General features: G+C 38.8%; 1 protein-coding gene and 1 long non-coding RNA gene across 2 annotated transcripts in view; one reads left to right on the top strand and one right to left on the bottom strand.

The window, feature by feature from the left end:
- The window catches only part of LOC113163392, a 57,040-nt gene that overhangs the window by 23,520 nt on the left and 6,989 nt on the right, over positions 1 to 26,531 (bottom strand). The window contains exon 3 of the long non-coding RNA XR_003298893.1: positions 16,497 to 16,601. This is a non-coding gene — a long non-coding RNA (uncharacterized LOC113163392). The remainder of the gene's footprint in view (positions 1 to 16,496; positions 16,602 to 26,531) is intronic.
- Positions 8,106 to 17,398, top strand: syt10 (synaptotagmin X). Its single transcript, XM_026361962.1, has 7 exons — positions 8,106 to 8,344; positions 8,959 to 9,352; positions 11,204 to 11,765; positions 13,587 to 13,707; positions 14,046 to 14,217; positions 15,203 to 15,332; positions 16,504 to 17,398. Exons 1-7 carry the CDS (start codon positions 8,143 to 8,145, stop codon positions 16,573 to 16,575), a joined length of 1,653 nt encoding a protein of 550 aa, XP_026217747.1. The 5' UTR covers positions 8,106 to 8,142; the 3' UTR covers positions 16,576 to 17,398.

Here is a 26,531-nt window from a genome sequence, read left to right as displayed (position 1 = left end):
ACACGTATGTGTCACTTTTACAATGAAGATAACAAGAAGAGAAAAAAGCTTTTGATGCCTCCTTGTGTTACCCACCTATCCACACTGTATTCAAATGTGCATCTTGTTTTCTCAGAAGTAATATTTGGACAAAGGGGCATGAATGAAGGAAAATCAAATGGCATAAATTATTTAGTAGCATGTTTCACTCCTATCTCATGATTGGAGTGAAAGCATGGCGACCTGTTATTGATTAGTTGATGTGAAAGAGAATACATTAGATGCAAGCACACATGTTTGTCTTAGTGTGGGAGGGAAGGTCATTCATGGCTTTACTGGTCTGTAAACAGTCTCTCACCAGCTGAAGTTTGAATTTGGCCACTTTGGGTTAACTCTGATGCAACGTTCTTCTGATATTGACGAACAACAACAATAAAGTCTTGTTTCAATGGTTTAAGTTTAAATAAAATGCTGCAAAAGTCAGTGAAGCCTCACTGATACCATCCTTTCTGCACCGCCGCAGACAGCACCGATTTGCTTTGTGAAAAATCAAACAATTAGAAGTAAAATAGAGGCTGCACTGTTTCACGATGCATTCAGGGTGTCCTTGATCTGAACACAAAGCATACAATTTCACAAAGAAAGAAAACTACTACCTACCTAGCTACCTATTCCACATCAAAAAATGCTAATATGACAACGTAGTTATATTGTACAGTTTAAACAAACGTGGTTTTGAGAGAGGAAACATATTCAAATATAGCCTGCTGTTGTAAATGAATCTATACTATATTATAAATACAGTGGCAAGAAAAACGTATTTTGGAATTTCATTGTTTTCTGCAATTATTTGTCATAAAACATGATCTGATCTTCATCTAAGTCAAAAGTATTAACAAACATAATGTGCCTAAAATAATAACACAAATAAATCTGATCTTTTATGTCTTTATTGAGAATCATAAAAACCTCATAGTACCAGTGGAAAAAGTATGTGAACCCTTTAAATTAATGACCACAAAAAAGCCATTGGAGTCAGGTGTTAGCATTTAAGGAATTTTTTTTATATGTGTGGACTAGAGCTACTAACTAGAGCTAATACTAACTACTATAATAAGAATACGCTTATGTGAGCGATGTCTCACCAAAAGGAGCTTTAACACTGCTGCCTCCTTATAACCCTAAAGTCCAACATGAACCTCCACATGAAGTTTAGCAATTGATGAGACGAGGATTGTTTGTAAACCAAGATCAATCCTCAACATGTGGTATTAATGTGTCCACACACATTCATGGTCCACAGAGGATGATCCCCTACCACTTAATCCAGGGAAGCATCTTGACATCTACTAGTTTAAGTGGCGGAATAAAAAAGTAACTACATTGGAGGCCTCTGCCTTGCCCAGTAGTGAGTAGAATTGAAGCCGTTCACCCACGTGGCCCTGGTGGCACAAGCTCGACTATTAATATAAATTAATTGTGACTATAGTGAGCCGCCTCTGGTTGAGATAATGACTTCACCTGAGGGGTCCCGAGTGGCAGCGAGGCAGAGGTAATTGTTCCGAACATCCCAGTGAGGCACTCTCAGTGTGATCAGTCACTGCTTAGTCGAGTGAGTCCGTGCTGAGTGTGTGTGAAACAGAGATAAAGAGTGCAAAAGATTGACTCCTTATTAATTCATACTCAGGTTTATCATGGATTGAGGCATTATACATTTTAGTTCTAATTTGGAGCCTTAGTGTAGTTCACTGCATCATTTTTAAAACCAATTATGACATAGATCCACTGAAAAACCCTTACAGAATCACCAGGTGGCACAGAAAGCTAATATTATCAAACGTTAATATACTGTATAAAATATACAGTATTAAGAAGCAAAGCAAAAGACAGCATGCAATACAGCACACATGCACCAATGACAAGACATGGTAAGAGTTGTGGGTTAGAAAACAGTTACTGGAAACATTAAGTTGAATTATTGCTGGAAGAATGGGGTCACACCAGATGCTGCAGGCAAATATTTAACATTAGATCATTTTCCACATTAAATAATGATCTAGATTAGAAACTGCATGTAAATTTGTATTATCTATCTATATTATATATTTATATGAAGATGAAAGCAAAAGAAAATGCAACATGCAAAGAAGAAGATTAGTACAACCACATCACATTAATAAAATATTACTTTCTCCTTTGCCACAAATGCTGCAGAGTTGCATGTTGGATATAAAAAGAGACAAATGAGTCTGGCTCCGGAGATTTATTGTTTTAGTTTAAATCATTTAAATTTCCTTTTGTGTTACATATAGCGTACTGTATGAGCCACAAAGTGCGAGCAAATATCTCTATAGAGCCGTGCTGTGACACAGGGGTCTGTAGGTATTAATGTCCAAGGCAACAGGGAGTGAATGCATGCTGGGTAAGTCATTATTTATATAAAAGTGTACAGGGAAAATAGGCACCATATCAGTTTTCGTAGTCGCAGGTGGAGCTGATAGAACTGTTGCAGAGGCAGCACGGTGGTGAAAGATGTCTGACTGCTGTGGATGTGGGCACAGACCTGGCAGTTAACCTTTAAACGGCCTAATTAAACCACAGAGCCATTAGGAAATGATTAAATCAGACCCGTTCCATGAGGGGAATGATAGATGCCTTATAAGAGGTTAACTGCAAATCTGACTTTTTTCTTTAACAGCAGGCTATTAAATGTATTTCACCCTGTTTTGCAGCATAATTGGTGAAATTGTGTGTGGACTCTTTTAAAGGACATCAGCTGTGATGCACGGTGTAATCTATCACAGTAAAAATCCATCCGCTCATCAAGTATCGCTATTATGTCATAATGTAGTGACTCCTCTAATCAATCTCCACTTGAAAACATAACACCAATAAAACAGCAATAATAACAAATTCTGCTGATTTTTCTAGCAACCATTCATTTTATAACAAAGCAGTGAGAGGGGCAAGGTAACTCCAGTAAGTGGATTTACTTAAATACTGTACTTACAGTACATTTCAGGTATTACTACTTTACTTGAGCATGTCAGTTATCTGACTACGTACAAAATACAGCTTAAGAAGTATACCCAGCAGTATATAAAGTAATTCAAAAGCGTACAAAGTAGTTAGAATAAGCTTGTTAGCTGCAACATTACTTTTGGTACTTCAAGTATTTGCACTTTTACTTAAAGCTACAGTGAGTAACCTGAATTTTCAACTGTACAAGGAAACAAACTCAGCCTGCTGACAAGGACTGTGGGTTTCAGCTGTATGCTCCTAAAAAAGGACAGTAAGTGAACCTTTATGTTACCATTTTGAGACTGGATATTAGTGCACATGCAACAATATTTATATTTTTAGTGCATTGCAATGTCGTTCATGTCAAGTACGATAAAGTTACTTCTCCAGTGTGAAGCTACTCAAAATCATCTGCAAACTGAGGCTTCAGATTTAGTCCACGTGAGTCCACGGCATTACATGTGTAGTTTTCACATTCTCCAAGAGCGAAAGCTATTTTTCTACTATTCCATTATTTGCATTTAAACACCTCAGTGTCTTTTCATACTTGAAGGCACCGCTCTCTGGGGGTGTGTAAACATAAGAAAAAAATCGAAACCCCTCATGTTGCTGAGCCTTTGAAATCTGCCAAATGGCGCTCACAAGCAATAATTAGAATTGAGAATAATTAATACGAAACAGTCTTTTTAGGAGCATGCTACGGGGGCAGCCAGGGTTTCATTAAACTGTTTAGCAACAAATAGATCCAGTCTCACAAATCGAGCTGTTCACACAGGAGGGCAAGAAACCTTCACAGCTGATACAACAACTAACACAATTAGTAGAAAGAGTCGAGTCTGTGTTCTATTTTCTTGCTTTTGTGTATTTTCTGTGTCTAAAAATGATCATATACTGCTGGATGTGTTTTGTTTTAGGCAGCCGCCCAGCGTGCTGGAAGCCGCCCATGTCCCTGCTCATGAATGTTAATGTTAATAAATCATTTCTCACTCTCAGGCTTCCTTAATGTCAGCCAATGTAACAGACCATGTTTTTAAAGCATGTCTGTCACGACAAGGCTCTTCTCTTCTGCTGTGCAATATCACTATAAAAACACCTCAACAGTGAACAGCTTTCTTTTTAATTTGACTTAAGTTAACATGTGGATGCCACAAACCTCCTGCTGATGTGAAAATTCTGTGTTTCTTCTTACATGTGCTGCTTGAATTAACTTGGAGAAGCTCTGCTGTGCTGTTCACCCTCTTGTAAACTGTGGGGACAAACCTGAACACTTTGTACCCTCTGTCACAAATATGAACACTTGCTGCCATCTCGGTGGTGGCCACTCCGCTGACATTTACTGTGGCATTTGACATTCTCCATCTCTGTCCTCCCACAACTCAACAGAAAGAAGTTTAGAAGTAGAGATATAACCTTGTTTAACAGTTTCACTCACAAACTTCACATTTCTCTAGTGGCAGCATCACTGTGTGAAGTATTACTGGACATCTTGTCTATTTTGTTTGTGTGTTCCGTTTAACCTTGGTTAAGCACTACTCTCACATCTTAACAATCATACCTCAAATTCTGTGTTTGGTGTCCCCAGCACCACTTTGCTACTAATCTCATTTCCCAAACAGTTATTTGCTTGTGTGGAAAAATGTAAAATTAGAAAAAAACAAACTCTTAGAAAGTGGAATAGAAACATAGTACACATGAAAACAGCTGCTACTCATCCTGTACTGTGCATGTTACACCCACACACAACCACCTTCCATTTTGTCCTATATTCCTATATTGTCAACATCCTTTGTACTGTTAAACATATCCTGTAGCGTAAACAACGTATTCCAATTAATACTGTGAACAAATGTCAACTTCATGTATGAAATCTCAAGAGAACATAAAGTTCAAATCTAGTGATTATGTATAGTGACATTTATGTTTGCAAAAGTAAATGTATCTAGTGATCAGATCAGACGATAACGCATTTTAAACTTTGACAATATCTACTGTAACATTAGGAAGAGGAACAGAGAAGATTCCCAATTCCAGAGTGTGCAGACATGCAGTGGATGTTGTGTTAACACCATTTGCTATTCCACAGACTCCCCCACTCCCCCTGAGAATCTGGACTGAGGAAGGGTAATAATGTGAACCTTCCTTTCCACAGGGTTGTTGGGCATGCAAAGCATGAGATATGGAGACTGCGGTTCATGTCCCATCTCCTATGAGTCAGTGTTTCATTTATTAATCATAATTTGAATCCTGCACACAGCAAACTCGTTCTAGGATTTGGCCCTACAATAAAAATACAATTTCTATACCAGCTGTGTTATAATCTGTCTTTTGCAAACTTACTAGACAACACTGCAGTGCAGACATGATTATAATGCAAATCAGTCCTCGTAGGATACCTGCAAATTCACGTCGCTAAGAGGAACAACGTGTGTCTGCAGTTTTTGCTTTTTTCTTTGTGTTTGGGAAACTTAATGAAAATACCAACGAGGCAATGCAGGAGACGTGGGAAGTGATTACTTTTGTGTTTACAAGTTAGCATTAACATAATCACACAGTAACCTTTCATCATCCAGCGCTCCTTCCTTTCAGTGTACCAATTAGTAACATATAACTGCCATTAAAATGCATTTTAAAGTGGAGTAGAATATCCAACTGCACTCCCAAGTCCCAGGAGGCTCAGCCACTGCACAAATGCTGTTTATTTCTCTGACAGACGACATTAACTCAGACACAATGGCAATCTCCCAAACAGTTTACAGACAATATATGCTGTGATGTCTTGGACACAGCTCCTTTTAAATCTGTGTGCCTCATGTGTGAAGATTTGAGGCAGGGAATAACCAGAAATAAAATACACTGGGGGCCAGAGATGCAACAACTGTGTTGAAAACACAAAAGCACTTGACAAATGATTGATAAAATTTTTGGCATGGGGTCTGGTATGAAAACTGGAAAATGCCACTGGAGGCTTTAGAGGAGATGTTTTAATTGTCCTAAAGAGCATCATCTAGTTAAATTATTATAGTCCAGTGCTGGCTGGATGCAAAGACGGCTCATTACATTCCATGATATTGAATTGAGAGCCCTCAGCCAATTTCAATTCAGTAGAATAGTTGATTCTTTTGCCCTTCTGTTTGGATAATTCCCAGTTCTGGAGATGTGCCAAACAGCTTTCTGGTTCTGGCTTTGTGACTTAAGACAGCATTGTTCCTGCAGCTAGAAAATGTGATATATATTTTCATTATGGGAAAGTGGGAACAGTGGATGTTAATCTGCAGTCAGGCATAAGCTCAACTGGACAGGAGCGCTGACTTTATCTGCACAGCTGCGTGGTACTCAATCATCTGGCATCGTGAACTGCTGCATAAAAAAAGCCTTACAGTGCCCAAAATAAAAAAACAAACAGTTAAACCAAATCACTGGCTTGAACTTGATGTTAAATTGATCTGCAAACAATTTTTAAAGTTATTCTCATCTCTACTTTCTCCAGTGTGGTTAGTTGTTGCTTTGCTCAATTATATTAACTTTGTTTTTAGATTTGAACTGTTGTCAAGTCTGTATTATATTATTATTATTTCCAAAAATTAAAAGGTACAATATGTATATCCCATGTTTTCTTGGCTACCATTCTGAAAATTATAATAAAAATTAAATGTTTAAGTTAAAAGTTGTCTCTTTGCAGTCAAAATGCTAAATTTGGAGCTGTTTTATCGAGGGAGATATAAAAACTTCACTACTAGTTCAATTTCCTCACGCCAAGTCTTCATTATCACATGGCTCTGCCTGGTCTGGGAGAACAGGACTTCTTTTACCTGTTCTCTTTCATTTCCTGTACTAAAGGACGTCTCTTTCAGTACAGGAGCTGATTTGTAACCATGGCTCCAAAACTCTGAATCACCCTCAGTTTTGTTTTTTTCCCACTCTTTCATTGCAGCTGTTGTTTTTCTCTTTTCCACCACAATTTCCAGTTTCCCTGGCCATGGTTTTGTGCCCCCCACTGGCATTGATTGTAAGGTAAATAGTAAAAATCCTCAGGCTGAAAAAGCTTTGTGCTCCTGCAGTGCACGTAACAATGTTGTCTTTGACAATAGGTCTTTGGCCGTAAACTTACTTTTTATGATTTTTTTATTTTTTTTGAGTTCTGTGAATATTTTAGTTTTTGGTCTGTGGTTGACTCAGTTTATTAATGTGTTTCCTCAAAGACTTACAGGATCATCCCCCATCTTGATATTGGTTATTTAAGATGCCAATTAAGCATTTGCACATGAAAACAGCCTAAAATAATTACATTTAACTTATTTTACTAAGTAACTTGCTCAAAGTGTAGGTTTTTAAAAACATCGATTTAATTTAGAATATATGAATTAGGATTTACATTTTTCAAGGTAGCCAGACCCTAATATGTAATTAAACCAGCTTAGAAACCTGCTACATATATAAAAAAAAAAAAAAAAAAACATGAAAAAGTTACATGAAGCCTTTAACATTAATTTGTGTGTGGATATATGTGCATCATTATATTATTGAGGTGCAGTCACTTGCTAAGAGTCTTACAGATGTAGAGAACCACAGTGTTTGTACATAATTAAATTCTATTTTATTTGTACAGCGCTTTTTACAATTAACATTGTTGCAAAGCAGCTTTACACAAGCAAAGAAACAAACACTACAATCAAGTTAGTTTGGATACAGGTGGGGATGAAAAGTGACGTCCGTCCTCCTGCAGTGTCCATTCTTCCACTCATCCTCTAGTCTGTTCACTCTTCTGGGTCACAGGGGACAAAGAAATGTTGGGGGGGTGGGAGGACTGGTCTGGAATCTATAAATCAGTACGTGCTGGACTAAAGGCGGAGACAAAGACAGGTCACCTACAGTGTATCTCACGGGGAACACTTAAGTCATTACTAGAATAACTGATTCAGTCTACTGCCATCAACCAACAGGGTTCAGTAGAAAACTGATGCGCATTGCTATTGGACGCAGGGGGGGTTGGACTCCAGCACCCCGCCGCCTGTTATTCAAACGCAGGGAGCGCGTCTGGTCAGTAGCTCCTCGTTGCGCGCTGGATATGGATCAGGACGCAGCGCGTCTCCGTATCGTCTCCAGCGGACAAGCCGTAATCTGCGGCGCATAAAAGCTGCACAAATGAACCGCCGACCTCCCGATTCCTCCGGCGTGCAATGGCTTAACAGGAGAGACATGAGTGTCCGAATGGAGGACAGCATCACATTGTGCCAAAGGGCTCTCCAGATCGTTACGGAACTTTGTCTCACAGGACACGTAGACCGGGAGAAATGTTCGGATATATTTCCGCTGGAGAGCAACATACCAGGTAAAGGACACGCAGGTAAATGGAATAAAGTATTTTTCGCCTTATTTCCTTAGTGAACCACTTTCCTCTGCCCCCCTAAAACAAAGAAATGACTTACTTACTTAAAACTTTACTGCATGGCTTAGTTCACTGTGTTTTTCTACCTGTTACGCATCGTGCTGCAGCTGCAGACTGCTCAAGTAGCAACAGGTGGAAAACAGACTGAGGAATTATCTGACTCTGTGACTCCTCTTTCTTTCGCTTGCTCACTCTGGGAAATATATTGACTGTCAGATTGATTTATGGGTGTTAAAAAGTAGCATGTATAAGCTGCAGTGAGCTTCCTTACAGGTGACACACAGCCCAAACTTTGCATGTAAATATAAATACAACAGGAAAAGTCAGACGCAGATGGGAGCTCCAATTTCAGTGACTGTCTTGATGTTGTGGCTCCTAAGCTGTGGTTTTACATGACTTCATATTGTCCTGCTTTATCCAGCAGGTGCATATGCTGCCCCCTCTTTCTTACAGCTTGCTTTCTCTCCTCTTTTCTCTTTCTCCCGTGCATGTTTGTCTGTCATATTTTGTTCCTCGCTTGCTTCTCCTTTTTATGTCTCTCTCTGTCTTGGTCACTCCATGGTTATATGTAGACATCTCTATTAGTCTCCTTGCTGTGGTCGTGGGTTTCTGTGGCCTCGCCCTGTTGGTAGTCTCTCTCTTTGTCTTTTGGAAGCTGTGCTGGCCAATTTGGAGAAGCAAGGCTCTGTCAGCCCATGCTGAAAATGGCCTCCATGTGGGTTTCCCTGAGGCGCCTCCACTGAACTCTCCACCAGTCACCAAGTGTAAAGAGGTGGAGATGGAGAAGAAGTGCCCTCCAGAGGTGAAGGTGAATGGACGGAGCTCTGTCAAGCTCCTGGAGGCGGCCATGAAGATCAGCCAGACGTCTCCGGACATCCCTGCCGAGGTGCAAACAGCTCTGAAGGAGAAGCTTAGTCAGCAGGTTAAAATCCAGAGGCAGACTACTGAGCCAACCTCATCCTCCAGGTACCCTACATGAACCCACTGCATTCACAACCCCACTCCATCCCTCCCTGCATGGAGGAAAAAACAATACAGACAAGCTATTTATACTATATGTGCTATATACTATACTATATTTATCTGGTGCTTAATTCCAATACTATTCTAGCTACTACTAAACTACTTTGGCTCGTTTTCCCCACCCATGCTGCAATAGGAAACTAAACTAAACTAGTGCGTGCACAATGCAAAAACTGTCTTGACAGTTCGTGACAGCGCAGCCACTATCCTCGAGGTGGTTTGGCACATGTCAGGCAGAGCATCAGGGGCTGGCTGGTGACCTTGAAACGCCAGGATACATATTGAATAGTGTGACTCTTGTTCTGTCTGCCCAGAAAACATCACCTCCTGAAGGCTCATCAGCCAGGACTACTGTATATTTCTTTGCTTCAGTTCGAACCCTATAATCTTTACTTGTACATGCGAGTCAAGCTGCTATGGTAACGGTGGGAAGCAACCCCAGTAATAAAACAATCAGCTCTTGCTTCTCTTTGTTTTCCAGCACTGTGTTTAAACTAGAACATCCATAATTAGCAGTGCCATGGGGTAGGAGCGGTCATGATGGAAGGCTTTTTTCTGGTGAGATGCACCAGACAGTTGTGCTCAGTTTCTCAGAAGAAAAGCATTATTGACACTTGCTTTGATTTATCATACCATTAATTAAATTAGATTGAGACCAAGGCCTGCATTAGTTATGCACCCATCAGAGAAGCAACACCTACTTTTTCAGTCAGTGATTCCTGATTTCCACTGGTTATTTCCTTTTAGATAGAAAAAAGCCACCTTCAACAAGCAATAAAACCCAAATCCTATTTTAGGTCTACTTTAATGAAGTTAGCTGTGTATCAACAGGTAAATTAACCCCCCTTTCAGTTTGTAATATATTGTGAGCAGGTTGGCATCACTTTTTGGAAACCTGCACAAAAATAAATATATAGTGGTGAAAGTTGGAAATACAACAAATCTTTCAGAATAATAGCAAATTGTTCTGCCAGTCTACAGTTTGTACCAATTCCTAGACAACACTCAGCTTTCTATGTTGTTTACAATACTTGTGTGTAGTATTTAATTTTCAGCTGTGCTTCCTCTGCCATATGATTTGTGCCTCGGCTGTCCGATTTCCATGATTGTCTTACTGTCAGAAAGGAGGAAGGCCAGTTGCTAGGTGACAAGATTGGCGAGTCAAACACAGCCAATCAAAAGATGTCAACTTATCAGAAATTTCTAGCAGTCAGGTAATTTGTATAAGAACTCAGCCCTGAATACTGGAGATGTATTTTCATTTTCCAAAACGATGGGCGGTGGCGACACTTTGTCTGGTTCTACTTTCTGCAAGACAGACTAGTATTGAAATCCAGGCTGTGGCATCTTCATTTTACAAGTTCCTAAAGAACAATATATGTACCATATGTACATTATATGATTGGCAAGCTCACTGTTAGCCCTTTAAGGTATTACATGTCAATGTGCGCCAACCAACCAAAATATGCCTTGGGATTGACTCACAGTGGGGCTACAGGCTTTAGGTCTCTGCTAATTTGGAACTGCAGGTGGTCGCTCAATGAATATGCTTCTATATGATTTTTTGTGCCTTTTTCTGAAGACTAAACCAAATTACATTTCTTAGCTATTCTGCTAAACTGTAATATGTTAAAAACTTGTTCCATGAGCTCCACATTATTATGCATTATGCTTTTTAGTATTTGTGTAAAAAGTTCACTCTCTCAAATAATTAGCGCCCATCATAACAAAGGCACTCAAGCATAACACTGACAAGTTAGACATTTACCAGATGCCCTCTACCCTTTTCAACAGGCACAATTCATTCCGGCGCCACCTGCCTCGTCAAATGAATGTCACCAGCGTCGACTTCAGCATGGACACAGTACCTCTCCGCCAGTCGTCTACAGTGAGCATTGGAAGAATAAAACCTGAACTCTACAAGCAGAAGTCTGTGGACTCCGAGGATGGTGCCAAAGAGCCTGTGGAGACGTGTGGAAAGCTGAGCTTCTCTCTACGTTATGACTACGAGGAACAGGCTTTGGTGGTGAGAATCCTCAAGGCCTTGGACCTGCCTGCCAAAGACTTCACAGGCACCTCTGACCCATACGTGAAGATCTACCTGCTACCAGAGAGGAAGAAAAAGTTCCAGACGCGTGTCCACCGGAAGAATCTGAATCCCATGTTCGATGAGACCTTCTGTTTCCCTGTGGCGTACGATGAGCTCTGCAACCGCAAGTTGCACTTCAGCGTGTACGACTTTGACCGCTTCACCAGCCACGACATGATTGGCGAGGTGGTGGTGGACAATCTCTTTGAACTCTCTGATCTTTCCAGAGAGGCGGTGGTGTGGAAGGATATTCACGCAGCAACTACGGTGAGTTGGCGTTCACACTAACGCACTGCCAAACCCTCACACATATGTGAACATTGGTGCCATGTAATAAAAGTTGCACCACTTCAGTGCCATCTCTGAGGGAACAACAGAGTGAAGGAAAAGAGTTGTGTGCCATCTCTAAGGAAGAAACACATAATGAATGGGAACTTCTATTTTTAGAAAGGTCTAAACATGAAGTATTGCACTGAATCACTGAGTTAATCAACACTGTTCCACGAAAGTGGCAGGTGGAACACATTGCATAATTCAAATGCTTTGGGAAATGTATTTCATCAGCCAAACACCCACATGCATTTTCCAGAAACTGCTGGGTATTCTACAGATGTAAATATAGCAACAAAGAGTACGATTAGCAAATTATAAGAAATATACAATAACTCTACTGATATAAACAGAATACACCACCACGTATCTCCTCTCATAAACTTTCTAATTAAGGCTTGGTAATTTAGCCCAGAATGCATTTCACTCCTACATTAACATGTATCAGGGTTTACGCAAGAGCCTCTATTTTATTTAGGAATGTTTTCAGCGTGCTGAACACTGAACCATTGTTTCTAGATTCACAGTTTTGAATCCAAACTGACTAGAGATGATTCACCTTTCAGTGAGAAGGTATTTTCATACTACATTAATTAAAATGTAGTTTGTAGTGTAAAGTGTAATCTAGTATGAAGATTATTTTTACCTCCTCAAACTGCAGGCCACAGATTAACCTGAAAACTTCCATTAGAGCCCTAAAGCCAGCTTTAGTTACTTTGTGGATTTAAACTTGAAATTAAGGTGTTGGATACATTCTTAAAGTATGTTTGTGTGTAGGAGAGATTTTATGGCTGAAAGGTTTATGGGCAGGAGTGGAAAATTCCAGTGCAGCTGTGACTGAAAAATAGTCTCTTTCCTTATCTGGTTGATTTTTCAACTACAATATGGGTGACTTTACTGTTAAATCTTTAAAATTAGAAAGCCAGCCAGTGCACTAGAGGCGTGCTGTATCATACCTCCCACAATAGCACCAGTACAAATTTTGTGTCAAAGTGTCATATCAGTGATCAAGTATGACACATTTATGGTTCCTAACACACACTACAACGTTACAAGACTAATGTGTGACAGCAGAAGCAATGTTAGCCTTCAATGCAGTACCTAAAAACTTCAATAGTATAGAAGTGCATGTGCATAACAAAAGGCTGCAGACAGCTGAATGAGGAAGAGATCATTACCAAGTGATCATTTTAAATTTAAAGTCTGACTGAAAATAAGACTAACAGAAGTGCCTCTTAAAGGTCCCGTTAGTATCCTTATGAGACACACAGGGCTGTCAACTGTAAGAAAAACATTCCACGAAGTACTTATTTTATCTTTAACTTAACGCTGACCAGTAAATAGTTTTTGCCTAACCCTAACCAAGTTGTTTTAGCATATAAAGTCAATTAAAATGTGTTTTTTTTCACCATATAACAGATTGTTTTGTAGAGATTGCTATGAGGCAGCTGCTGTTATTTCCATGGTGTCAATAAGTGACATACACGGTGTGTCAGTGATGCTAAAACAAACCCTTAGCATCAGTATTGAGACACCAAAGAGGAAGCATCATTATGTTACCCTGCAAGATGAGAATGTGTTGATTTTCGTGTTTATGTTACAATGAAGAAGATCACTATCACCAACACTGTGCAGTACTAGCTTACAAAACACATCTTTTATAAGCTGAACTGTTTACTCCATCCTTTGGCATTTCAACTCACAGAATGTAGCCATTTAAAATGAACCAGACCCTTGTCTGTCTGTCTTGTCATCCAGGAGAGTGTTGACCTGGGAGAGATCATGTACTCGTTGTGCTACCTCCCCACAGCAGGCAGAATGACCCTAACAGTCATCAAATGCAGAAACCTCAAAGCCATGGACATCACAGGCTCTTCAGGTAACCACACACCAAATACAATGTGGCTCACATCAAAAGTCAAAACTGAGCCATAAATCAAACTGTTGAAAAGAGACAGTAGGTGGGCACTTGTAATGGCAACAGGGGAAAGAGAGACATAGAGAGGCTGAGAACAGATCAAAATATGTGTTGGAATAGGGCGATACATATCTTAGCAGCATATTAGACGTGGACAAGAACTACACAGCTGGAAGTTGAAAGACAGACATGGAGCAACTTTTCCTTTAGTATTTGTTCTTAGTTTATGTTGAAATCATTCCATTTAACTGTGAAGTCAACATGTGCACACATTAAATGACAAAGTGCATGTCTCTCAGATCCGTACGTGAAGGTTTACTTGATATGTGACGGACGGCGGTTAAAGAAGAGAAAAACAACAACGAAGAAAAGCACACTTAACCCAGTTTACAACGAGGCCATCATCTTCGATATTCCCCCAGAGAACGTGGAACAAGTCAGTTTGTCCATCATGGTGATGGATTATGATCGGTGAGTTAAGCAGCTGTTGTACATAATTAACATGCCAACATTAACATGCTTACTGTGCTACATAAAGGAAAGAAGATTCTGGGATTCTATAACAAAATCTGTTGTTTTACATGGTGCATAACTATGGTTATTTCACCCCTACAGATTCCTCACACTGGCAGGTCACAGTGGCAAATTTTCAAATTAAATTATTTTGCATTCCCAACCTTTATTTTGATCCATAGAAGCAGTTATGGCCCAGTCTAGTTAGGTAGGATATAATATGATATACTTTCAGTTTCTGGAAATACTGAAAGGAGGTATGAGAAAGGAGGTATGAGTGACACTTGATGTGCATTCACTGTTTTCCTCATCACATCCACTGTGAGCACAGCTGCAGGTGCTCTGTTTGGCTGTGGATGTAGATAAGATATCCATGTACAGTAGTGATTCACCCATCACGAATGTGCCACAGCCAGAAAGATAACAACCAAAGCTCGAGAATGGCCACAGCTGTAATCACAGCAACATCAACATAGTCACAGCTGCAGCCAGTCTTCATCAGAACTGACAGCTGTCGGTTATAGACGATATTAACACAGTGTAAAGAGCTAAGCTGACTAGGTCTGTTAACTAACTAAGCTACAATGATAGAGGCTTGCTGCTGTAGCCACAACCTGTACTTCATAATACTTCTTCTGTGGGTCAGAGGGAATGCAGGAAGGAAATTTCATTTAAAACAAGAATTACTGCATTGCTGTTGTATGCCACAAACCAGTCAGGTTATAGTTCACATGCATGCCTGTGCAGACTCATATTCTATAGTAAGTCTATGCATCAGTCCAAAAGACGTCTGTGCCAGATGTAATAAAATTCCCTACAGATCTTTCTGAGTTCACAATAAAATATAATCGGCTCAAAAATAGTACAGACGTTTGCATCTCCTGTTCCAGGACTACTTGTGGTATATAAATGTGTTTTAATGTACGTGTTCTACCATGAACAGCGTTGGGCACAATGAGGTGATTGGTGTGTGTCGCACTGGGCCAGATGCTGAAGGCCTTGGACGAGATCACTGGAACGAAATGCTGGCTTATCCACGGAAGCCCATCACACACTGGCATGCTCTAGGCGAGGTACAGTCATGTCTTAGTGTTATACTTTCTCCCCCTCCCCCCTCGGCTTAAAAGATCTCATATTTACTCCTGAATGACAAAAAACAGAACAGAAGCTGTGCTATGCAATGTAACAACATTCTAGGCTGTCTATTAATTTAAATGTGAACACAGCTCACAGTTTAGTTGATATTTTAGTACTTTGGTTTTTTTACTTTCAAAATCTCAACACTGCATCTGTATTTAGTGCTAGAAAGAAATTTAAGTAAATATTTTTGAGGGTTGTAGCCAATAACACAACCTAATCAGCTGTGCAGTAGTCTTTCACCAGCTACAGAAAGAGCAACTTATTCTACATGGGGACATAAAAATCTGATTAAAATGATTTTTAGTGCAGTATTTTTCTGTGTAAATCAAAGAAAATTAGTTTTTGTTCAAAGTTTGATGCAAAGATCTACATTAAGATTATCTCTTTGCATGTGCTGTAGGGGAATCAGCTAGCCTAGTTTTGTCTAAGGTGCTCTGCAACTACACATGCAGAAAAACCAAGCATAACTCCCGTGTTTTACTACATGACTAATAAAATGCAAAAGTGCAGAAAAGGCTTCTGACATAGGCTGTTTCACCACAGTTAATGTAATTTCATATTTTACATCACAATGTTTTTTCCTCTTTTGCCACACCCTCTCCCCACCTGCCGAATAGGAAAATACAGGTGATTAACCATTTTCAGTGGTAAAACTATTTTATGCTTTTGTGAAAACTGTGATCATAGGCAAAACATGTATATTTATCCTGTTATCACATGCATTTAAAAACAAGTTTGCAACTGTCTGACTAATCTTGTGGCTGTTTTGTTAATTATGTGAAGGAGGAGGAGGGTGTTCATTTGAGGATCAAGTGTTAGAACAAAGCCGTTTAGCTACCTTTTCATTAATTTATAATTATTTTTAATTACTAAACCCTTTCAAGCAACACATTGCAAAACAAATGATATGTTTTACCACGAATTTCTTCCTGGGGGAACCTTGTACCTCACACTAAACTTACATCATTAATGTAACTGGGCCAAAACAACCTATTTGCCCATGATCACAGTGCAACCTCAGGACTAGAGAAATATGTTTAATTAGCAAAAAAGGGTGAAATGCTCCTAATAAAGTTGTGTGTTTTTTGATATTTTACCTTCCAGTGGCCAGGAAGAGCAGCAAGCTTTGAGAGTCAAGGTTCATGTCCTTCACCCAAACCTCCACAGACTCCCTGATGGTCACAGGTAGAGTGACACCACCTCTGTAAGAAAAGAGAGTTGTGTTTAATATGAGTCTCTTGTAAGCATGTTGTGAAAGCTGAAGTTATTACAACACATTTGTTACAGTGTATATTCTTGAAAACAAGGAACTGGAATTGTTTTTATTCTTCAAGTGCTCTACAGAGCTGCCTATGCACAGCACTGACTGTAATTCAATTCACGGTTTTGTTTTTCATACATCTGCTTGGAAATTCACAGAAAGTCTTTATTTACACATGGACCACATAAATGATAGGCCTCACTGCAAGAAGTAATCAGCGATTCATTTGCAACAGTATTAACCTTTTCAATGTTTTAAGCAACATTTTTCTAACCCTAGAGCTCTTTAGAGAGTTAGTGTTTTACTTTGAAATGGCACAAAGTTAAAGGGCTACGCTGCTCAGTGCCACAAAAACATTTGCTATCCAATAAAAAACATAGCGAATAAATCCAGTGAGTCATGATCAAGGTTTTGGCAGATAAATGCAGGAAACTGAGTGTCAACAAGGGCTTGGCAAATATGATCAAATTCATCAATCATAACTATCACAGATGTGTGATCCAGCCATTAAACAGCCATTATTACCTGCAAATATTAGAATAACAGTCAACACGACTCAACTGCAGCAGATACATGTAGCAACCATACAGTATGTATAGAGATAGTTAAATCAAAGTGGGTATTAAATAATTTTACAATTGAAGTATTCCCAAAAACCTTGAAAGACTTTAAATATTATATAATAGGTTGATTTATTTGCACACACTAGATCAACTTTAGCACTTAATTGCAAACTGAACAAGCATTATTAGTTAGAAACCTGTCAGAATCATTCTCTAATTCTTCCTCCAATCCTTCCAATGTTCCTAAATATAATTAAACTGTTTACACTACAAATGTCCCTCTTGTTCCAGTAACACTAATAAAGTGTTCAAATTTTGGCTCCACATAAATGGATGATTCTTAATTAGTAAAATAATTTCCTACATGACAATGTTGTTCTACATGTGCAGAGCAAGTGCATGTGCCAGTGATTTAGAAAAAAGCACTGAAATAGAGCTTTTATTAAAGCTTCTGTCAAGACTGACCATTTGCTGAACTCCTCTCCCAAACAGTCAGCCTGTCAAGTTTTGTTTTTTTCTATTTGATCCTGAACAAAAAATCTAAAAGTACATAACTAAAAGTGTAAAGAATAGACCAAATTGTGTTTATCTCCTTTAACATCAGTCATAAATGTCGACATGCTAACCTACCTGCTATAGTGGATATTCAGTCAGTGTGTTTCTAGGGTCAGGAGCATTTCATTCTACATTTTTGTGGAACACAAGCAGCGTCGTATCATCTGCATGGATGCTACATTTTTAATCAGGGACATGTTCATTTAGAATGATATTAACTGTAACCATCAGGTTGTCCGTTTGTCTGATTTAAACATAAAAAATCTGACAGACATAACATTTGCAACCAACTATTGAAAAGAGCATCATTTGACCCGGTCATGTAGCTGATAAAATCTGCTAATACAAATTCTTATTCAGGCGACAAAAGCGATGTTTACTGGTTGGAAATGAGAAAGCCTGCTTTTGTCTGTCGGAAATCAAAGACATCATTTCAGAAACCAAATTGAATTTTGAGTGGTATGTCGGTCACCATCAATGCATCTGTGTAAAAATAAAAAGCGTGTAGCAACAATAATTTCGAAGGAGTGACGGTTAGCAAAAGGTCCGATGGCCAAACAACAATGCAACACATATAGTAATTGTATTTCCATCCACATTTAAATGTGGCACAAAAAGGCCAAACTGGTTATACTGGTTACAAATTCAGGGAATCTTTCATAAAGGAATTAACACACACTCAAATATTTGAAAATATTATGTATACTTTTCCATTAAGCCATATAAAATTAAGTTCAATGCATCAAACACTGACTCAGCTTCTTCTTTAATGTGAGTAATAAAAAAAACTAATAAGAAACCAACATAGCAAATAGAAAAAGGCTATGTACTGTTATCTTACTTGCACATGCATATAATGACGCTATATTCCCTCTGTGCTGCCCTTGATATTCAAAAGAAATATTTTTCTTGTAGCATGACTGTCACCACATTAAAAACACACTTGTTGAGGGAAATGTAAGGAATGCATATGTATGAGTATTTCAAACTGTGTTTACATCTGTATATATTCACTTGTCAATGGCACTGTGTGTATAAATATTGAAAAGTGAAATTAAGAAGTTGTCGTAAAGTTATGGAAAAAGAGACATCACAACGTATTTCTATTGTTTGGTGATAATTTGAGCAACTCAGACTTGTAATGGAGTGAAATTTATACACGTTCTGTATTACTTGTGAACAATTAGTCAATCTGGAAACCCACTGAAGCCAACTCTACCTTATGAAGTTATTCCATGTTTAGGAGTTTAGAGCTTTGAACTGTAATTGTTTGTATATTGGTTGAATCTGTATTGAGCAAGAACAACTGCAACTGCTGTGTACTGTGTACAGTTTGTGATAACTTTTGTATCAATTTAAAGTCAACTTTGGGATATAATTTATTGTATCTGTTTCATATGTATTTTAACAAAATAAATACAAATGAAGAGTCACTGTGTCTCTGTGTCTGGGAAAAACAGAAGAGCACAGAAACAAAGTTTTCTGTTCATACTTCAATATTAGATTTATAACTGCAGTTGCATAAATTACATACAGTATGATATGGGACACATCAACCACGTCTTTTAGTTTTTATTGCTGTAGAGGTGAACATAGATGAATAATTCTAACCACCTTCCTAAACTCTCCACACGTCTATTACATAGTGGACAGATGTCACACACGAGTCAATCCACAGTTTAATTACAGTTCTGTCACATATTCTGCTTTTCTTGTGTTGTTTTTTCCATCTAATGTTGTCTGACGCCGCCTATTGTAACCACATCTCAACATGCTGTCACGACAATAATAAGGGTAAGGTTTTGCTTTCCCCAGAGAGGATAACAGTAAGTGTTGTCTGCATTGAAAATTGCATAATTACTCAGAATAATGTGACTTTGACTGCTTCAGAATGATGAAAGACAGGACAGAACATTTCTTGTTAGTTTTATCCCCACAAATGCAGAGCAGCCTTTCACTTTATAGTGCCATTTAAAAGAGGGATAAATCAGCGCTGGTTAAGTAGAGTTGCCTTGTCTTTCTCCAAACACTTGTTATATGCCTCTGAGGTCGGCTGGCACTGTGCCGCCTCTTTCAGCCAATGCTAACATTCAGCAAATATTAAATGTTAGATAACCCCCTCCACTGAGCAATACAAGGTCCAGTGTTTGTGCTTTTTGGTTTTTATGACCTTTAAGACAAATTTAAAAGCTTGTCAGATGGATGCTTCCCTCTTTCTCATCCTGCACGTGTTTTATGGTGAAACATGAGAACATTTTGATCTCTGTTGCAGCGTGACATGCAAGACAATTTCCTTTTGATCCATGATACTGGGTAGAAACACACAAAAGGGGGATGTTGCATTAGTTTCCTTGGTAATGAAAGCGGCCCACTCTCTGGATGCTAAACCCATATTTAGAGTGGAGTTGTATCTTTAGTTAGCGAAGGCTAATAGCTCCATGTGGTGATGCATGTAATTAAAGCTTTGTCATTTCCTGAATGCATATTTGTGCTGGGTATTTAACACCATTGCTCTATGAAGACTTAGCAGGAGATTGGACTGGCCTCATGGCTAGCGTCAACAATGCACCTGCAGGATTAGTCATTATTTGGGGGGAATTATCCATCTCAGCCACAAAACTGTCAACAAGGATGATGTAAGAAGATGAGAGGTTCTTTCAACTTCTATTCTTTGAAGATGTATCGCGCTTAGTTTTGATCTTACATTAGCCATCGCTAGATTATCAAAGCCTCAGTAATGCTAATATATTAAAACCATCTTTAGAATTAATATTCTCTGCATCAAATCAAGTTCTCATATTAATTCAAGTTAATTAAGACCAAGTGAAATTATTCTGAGTCAGATTTTCCAGACAGTGACGCTTTAAAACTAAAAATATTGTTGTGCACACAGAGGTCTGCTTTATTATAGCCGAGTCTTCCACGGCACATTGTATATAGACGGTCAGAGGTTAACTCATTAATGGCGAAGCAGTGGGGGGAGCTTCTATTCTAGGAACAGCTGCCGTTAAGGGGGTAAATGGACAGACAGTTATGTAATTCCACCACCTATTACAGTAGACGTTTTTGTATCCATTAAAAAAATTCATGGGTCTGCAGGACATTGTCTTCTTAAATGTGGTAGCTACCGGGTTATATAATTCAAATATTCCACTGCAGAAGACAAGCATCAACATAGAGAATAGCAAATGCTCATTTTAAATCCAAGTCTCCTGAAGCATTTTGTAAGAATATCTTGATAGGTCATCCTCACAGAGTAAATGTAACCCCCCCCCTACCTCACCACAATCCTGCAACATCTGTTCAGAGTTGGTGGCAGCCTTGTGGTTGCTTAATGATTTGTCTGTCTGGCGTAGTAACAAGAACTCGCCTAGATCTCAACACTTTTCTGACATTAACAGTCTTCTCCTGTCGTGAGCAATTCACAAGAGTTGAGAGGTTGTTATTTTTTCCCTTTTGGGGTGTTTAACTGTGGAATCAAAGACCAAAACTGTTATTTGATATTGTTTGATTGCATCAGTTCCTTAATTATAAGCTGTGGTTGAATTTTAATGAAGTACCTTCTTGCAGAATTTTAGCATTTAATATCAAGAGAACAAAACTGACGGCGTCTGAAGGTGTCTGTGCTCCGTAGAGATTAGATGAAAGGTTGCCAAGTTTGCTTTATGAAGCGTTAGACAGAGGCAACACTGAGGGAAGTCATATTGATGTAAGTGGCTATAAATAGACGTTTTACCCCATGGGCAAGAGCACAGGAATCCTCTCTCATTAGCCTTCCTCTGTCAATTGATTTTTCTTGACAGAAACAGCCAACTCATTAATAACTATGACGTGCATTCATATTTAGACCAGCAGAGAAACTTTTGAACTTTAAAGTGTGAATGTTTTAATTTTGGCATTCAGATCGGCCCTGAAGCATGAGTGCTGTAATTACTTTAGTTTCCAGCTGATGTGTTTTTCTCAATTCTGCAAATGGATATCCTTAAATATTGTAACACAGAACTTTTTATTCAATTTAACAATCAGCTAAACAGTTTGTTTAATTCTTGTCAGGGTCATTTTCTATTCATCTCACTTCCAGAAATATTTTATTTGCAGCCAAGACAGAAACACAATACAAACATTCACTTTCAAAAGATGTTGCCATGACTTCCCCCACCTCCTCCAACTCATTGCCAGCCTGTTGCAGCCGTACTGGGAGAGTCCTGCATACTAGCAGCAAATCACATAATGTATCCTGGAAGGACCCATCATGTGACTTTATGTTTGGGCTTCAAATTAGGACTGTAACACCGTGTCTGTATAGAAGGTGTAGCGTGAGCGGTTCTGCAATTCTGGCATGCTGCGTGTGAGGCATTCAAGGACACAGCATTGGTCATCAATGGAAGCACCGAGAGCCCAACAGTGCACAGTACTACACCCCACCAGTCAGTCAGCGGGGTTCTCTTTACATTATGTTACCAATTTAACAAAGCTTCTTTTTCATTCCACAATTAAGTTAATACCTCAACCATGTCTAAAAATCATGTTCTGAATCAAACTGTGGACTAGGAGAATCACTACACCCCTATATTTATTGTCACTGTTCCTCTTTTTAATAATAAAAGTGTGTGTAACTTTCAGGAATTCAAATAATGCACAACTTCATCAACCAAATGTTTTATCCAGATTATAAGAAAATTAATCCCAGTGGCTCAAAAGCTATGTAGGAAATCTTTAATATTTCCCCTCTTGTGGGATAATCCCAGCTGCTCCATTTTTTGCTGATATCCTCTGACTCCCACGTTTGTATTAAGCCCTGTTTAAAAACTAGGCTGAGAATGATAATTAAGACAACGTAAAAGAAGAAACAACATGGTTCACTGTGGCTCCAACAGGTGTGAGCAGTGGTGGAGGGAAGACGCGATAATAACAGACTAGTAGGAGAAGGTTCTGTGCGATTAGGCCGCTTCAGTTGCTCTTCTGATTTACATGGTGAGCAGAGGTGGAGGAGTCGGCATGAATCACCCAAGAGACGGAAAGGACACTGCGGAGGACGTGAGCCTGAATCTAAATGCAGTCGTTCATCAGATGCCGCTCATTCCATCACAGGTACTGCTCATCCCACATTACGAGGATTCATAACCGAGGAGACACATCCACTGTCCACATGACACAGCACATACAGAGAAATCTATGGCAGCAAAATACATTAATACAGATAGAGATGTCAAATCCCTTCCACTGACTAAACAACATGAATACAAACAGAAATAATGCCCTGAGGAGTTCTCATGCTCCATCAGTAGCACACTCACAAAACCAATTTGAGTTTACAATTAACATATATTATCTCACTCACAATGGCAGACTATTTGTTATCACAACACTAAAATAGACTATTTTTAATGATTAGAATTCAAATACAATCTGGATTTGAATTTAACTCTTGGTGCAGGGCTACACCAATGCTTATGGCTCTATGAGCATATAATGTTCTGTAACATAGGCCCAAAGGTTGTTTGGGATATTTTACAGCTGTGTGCATGCCATGACCTTTCAGGACTCTCACCGCTCGGAATAACAACACATCCTGAAAACACACAGTATTTCCCAGTCAGTGTCTCAGTCTGAGGCCTGTGCTAACAGCGGCTAGCAGATGTATGATGTCAGTATTGTATTTGAGCTGTTTTTTCCATGAATGAACAGCCTGAGCTCCTACACTCTCCAGTGGTGAGTCACCGTTTTGACACGCGTCCTTACAAAGTGTTTGTGGGCGCCCCCGCCAGTAAGCTGTTAGATAACTGCATGGTTTAGTATTTATAGTGATTCCCTGAGATACATGACGACATAAGGACACACACTCAAAGTGACTCACTAACAGGCCCTGACGTAAACCATCCTACCATCTTACTCGAGCACAACTGCTATTTAGTGCAAACAGAAACATGAGCTAAGAGCATCAACATTCTTTATGGATTCTTTATTATTCTTATTCTCATTCTTATTATTATTATTATTATATGACGTTTGTTTTCTTGACTGTTCAACCAACTTTTTTACACAATAAAACTCAAACTGAACCATTCAAAGAAGCATGTTTGTTTTTGTGGTTTCTTAAGGGCCCTTTCAGACTCTATGCAAGGTAAACAGATGTACCTGTAAAATAAAGGACCAGAAGAACACGTTAGCTGCTGCACTGCATCTCACCAGAGACCAGAAAATCACTACCCATCCAACAGTGGGGGTCAAAAGTCACGGCCCTATGGGCCCGGTCAGGTCAGGAGCCTCGTCAGGTGTTTGTTTTTTAATTGCATACACAAGACGACCTTAGGTTGGCTGCAACAGCAACAGCCAAAAATCTGAGCGGCTCAAGATGCTACATTCATTAAAGAATAAAATGATCATGAATAAACCTGCTGCTATGCTGTAGTGTGTGTCGCTTTATGAACAGAGCGACAACATGTAATGCTCCCCATCTTTGTCATTCAGCAAACACTACTGCTCACAACGGAAACAGAAGTTTCACTGTAAACAACATTGTCAAGGTCAATTCACATAAAGCGTTTTTATACATTTATTACGTTTGTCACTCACGTGTCTCATGGAACAGGAGTATAATCTCCACAGACCGTATAAATCTCCTAAAAGCTTCAGTCAAGATGGAATAAATGAGCCACTCAAGTCTTGTTTTCAATCAATTGGAAAAATCTGAAATTACACTTGTGCTTGTGTCGCTTTGTGTCATTTTTTGGGGTCATGTTTATATGTGTATGTATTCATGAACTACACAACTTCTATTCTCTTAATAGCTTCTGCAAGGAAAGTTTAGTTTAAATAGACAAAGAGGAACTGAAGCAAAGAGTCAGCTACTACATGTGGTTCATACAGTATATAGAAAGCAAACTGTTAAGACTCAAGCTCTCAGTGGTCATGGAATTTGTCACAAAACAGAAAAAGAAACGCTTTTAATTAATCATTAGCTGTGGCAGTGAGCAGGGCAGAGACAACCTCTTCAGATTGAGCCACTTGATAGTCGAACCTCCACTTAAGAGGGCTTGGTAAAGTATCACAGCAATTAAGACTCCACTGTTACTATTCTCATGTAAACTATATACTAGACTAATAGCTATGTTCCAGTACAGACATATACCAAAGCTACAGTACGCACTCGTGAACTCTCTCTCAAAGGGCCACAACGAGGTGCTGATAGTATACATGGCGACATCAAATCTTTATATTGCCAGAGGGATCGGGGCCCGAAACTTGCAGGACGCTGAGGAGGTGCAGAGATTAATGCCCTGTCGGATAAGCTAAATCTCCTTTATACCTTTGGCCGCTACCAACTCCCACCTCAATTTGGAGGAGGGTGGAGATAAGCCCAAACGGCACCGTCTCCAGGGCAGACTGATTTATCCACAGGCCGAAAGCATCCAGAGAGACTGGCATCCTGTGAGCATGTGTGTGTTTATAATAATATGAACACACTGAAATGTGTTTTGTGAAATGTGCCATAAAGAAACCACCCTCCAGAAAGGTAAAAACAAGGTACAGCCTTCCGCCGCATGAGTTTTATTAATTCTTTCTTAACCTGTGAATTCAGTCCTGATTCAATAAGTGCTGCACAGCAAAAGTCACTGTAACATCATGACTTGACTTGAGCGTCCAGTTCTCTGCCTATTTAACAAGATAATAACTTCAGTTACCTGAAGTGGTTAATGTGCCAATTTAAGTTCAGCCAGTAGTAGAAGTATTCAGATTCTAAAGTAGTGGTAGCAATATCTCACTGCATTAAAACAAAATCATGTACTCACTATTTTACTCCTAAAGTATAGAAGTCTTACCTGTAAACAACCTAGAATCACCTGCATCTTTTAGCACTTCAGAGGGAAAATGATGACTTTTTACTGAACTGTCTTTGTTTGACAGCTTTAATTCAGATACAGTAAATCTTCTTCTTTGTCTCCTTATTCTCCGAACTAGCTGTTAGCTACAGTTATCAGACTAATGCAATGTAAAATGCACAATAGTGGTCTCTGAAATGTAGTGGAGGAACCGTAAAAAGAAGAATCAAATGGAAATAGTCAAGGATAACGTTCACGTCAATGTGTAATTTACATATGAAAAACTGACTGAAGAGTGAACAAACCAAATCCCACTACCTGTCTGAATTTATGACATAAAAGTTTTATGTTTTTAACAAAGTTATCGCATCATAAGCAGATACAATATAGCTCATTAACATGAAATTGAAAAGTTCTTTCAGCAAAAGTGAAACCAAATATTTAAAATCTAATTCAAAAACTACCTTTTTATCCCTTGTGACGCAAACCAACATAATCTAATTTGATCCAATTTAATTCATAAATACAGTTAAATACACAACACAAAGACATGTGAAACATCTTTGTTCTTTCATGACTGAACAATTGGAGATTAATTCTTTTGTGATAACAAGACACACTAATAAATATTTTAAAAGTAAAACCTGTGAAATGTTTCTATACTTTAATGACCTAATGGAATAAAGGATTAAACAGGCCAGTTAACTCGCTTTCAGAGATAAATGTGGTTATTCTAACAATCCTGCCGACACTGTACGAATATCTGCTGTTGTTCTTTTCTACTTATCAAAGAAAAAAAGTATATTGAATAAATTATTAGATAAGTCGAATTTCTGTCCATCAAATAGAAAGCTACAGACCTATGATGGTTACCTTAGCCTAGCATTATTATTAATTATTAAAGCAATAAAAGAAAATGTTACAGTATAT

Source organism: Anabas testudineus, chromosome 23 (assembly GCF_900324465.2).
Source record: "Anabas testudineus chromosome 23, fAnaTes1.2, whole genome shotgun sequence".
NCBI lineage: Eukaryota > Metazoa > Chordata > Actinopteri > Anabantiformes > Anabantidae > Anabas > Anabas testudineus.
The sequence above is the reverse complement of the archived record's forward strand: the minus strand, read 5'-3'. Positions and strand labels throughout refer to the sequence as shown.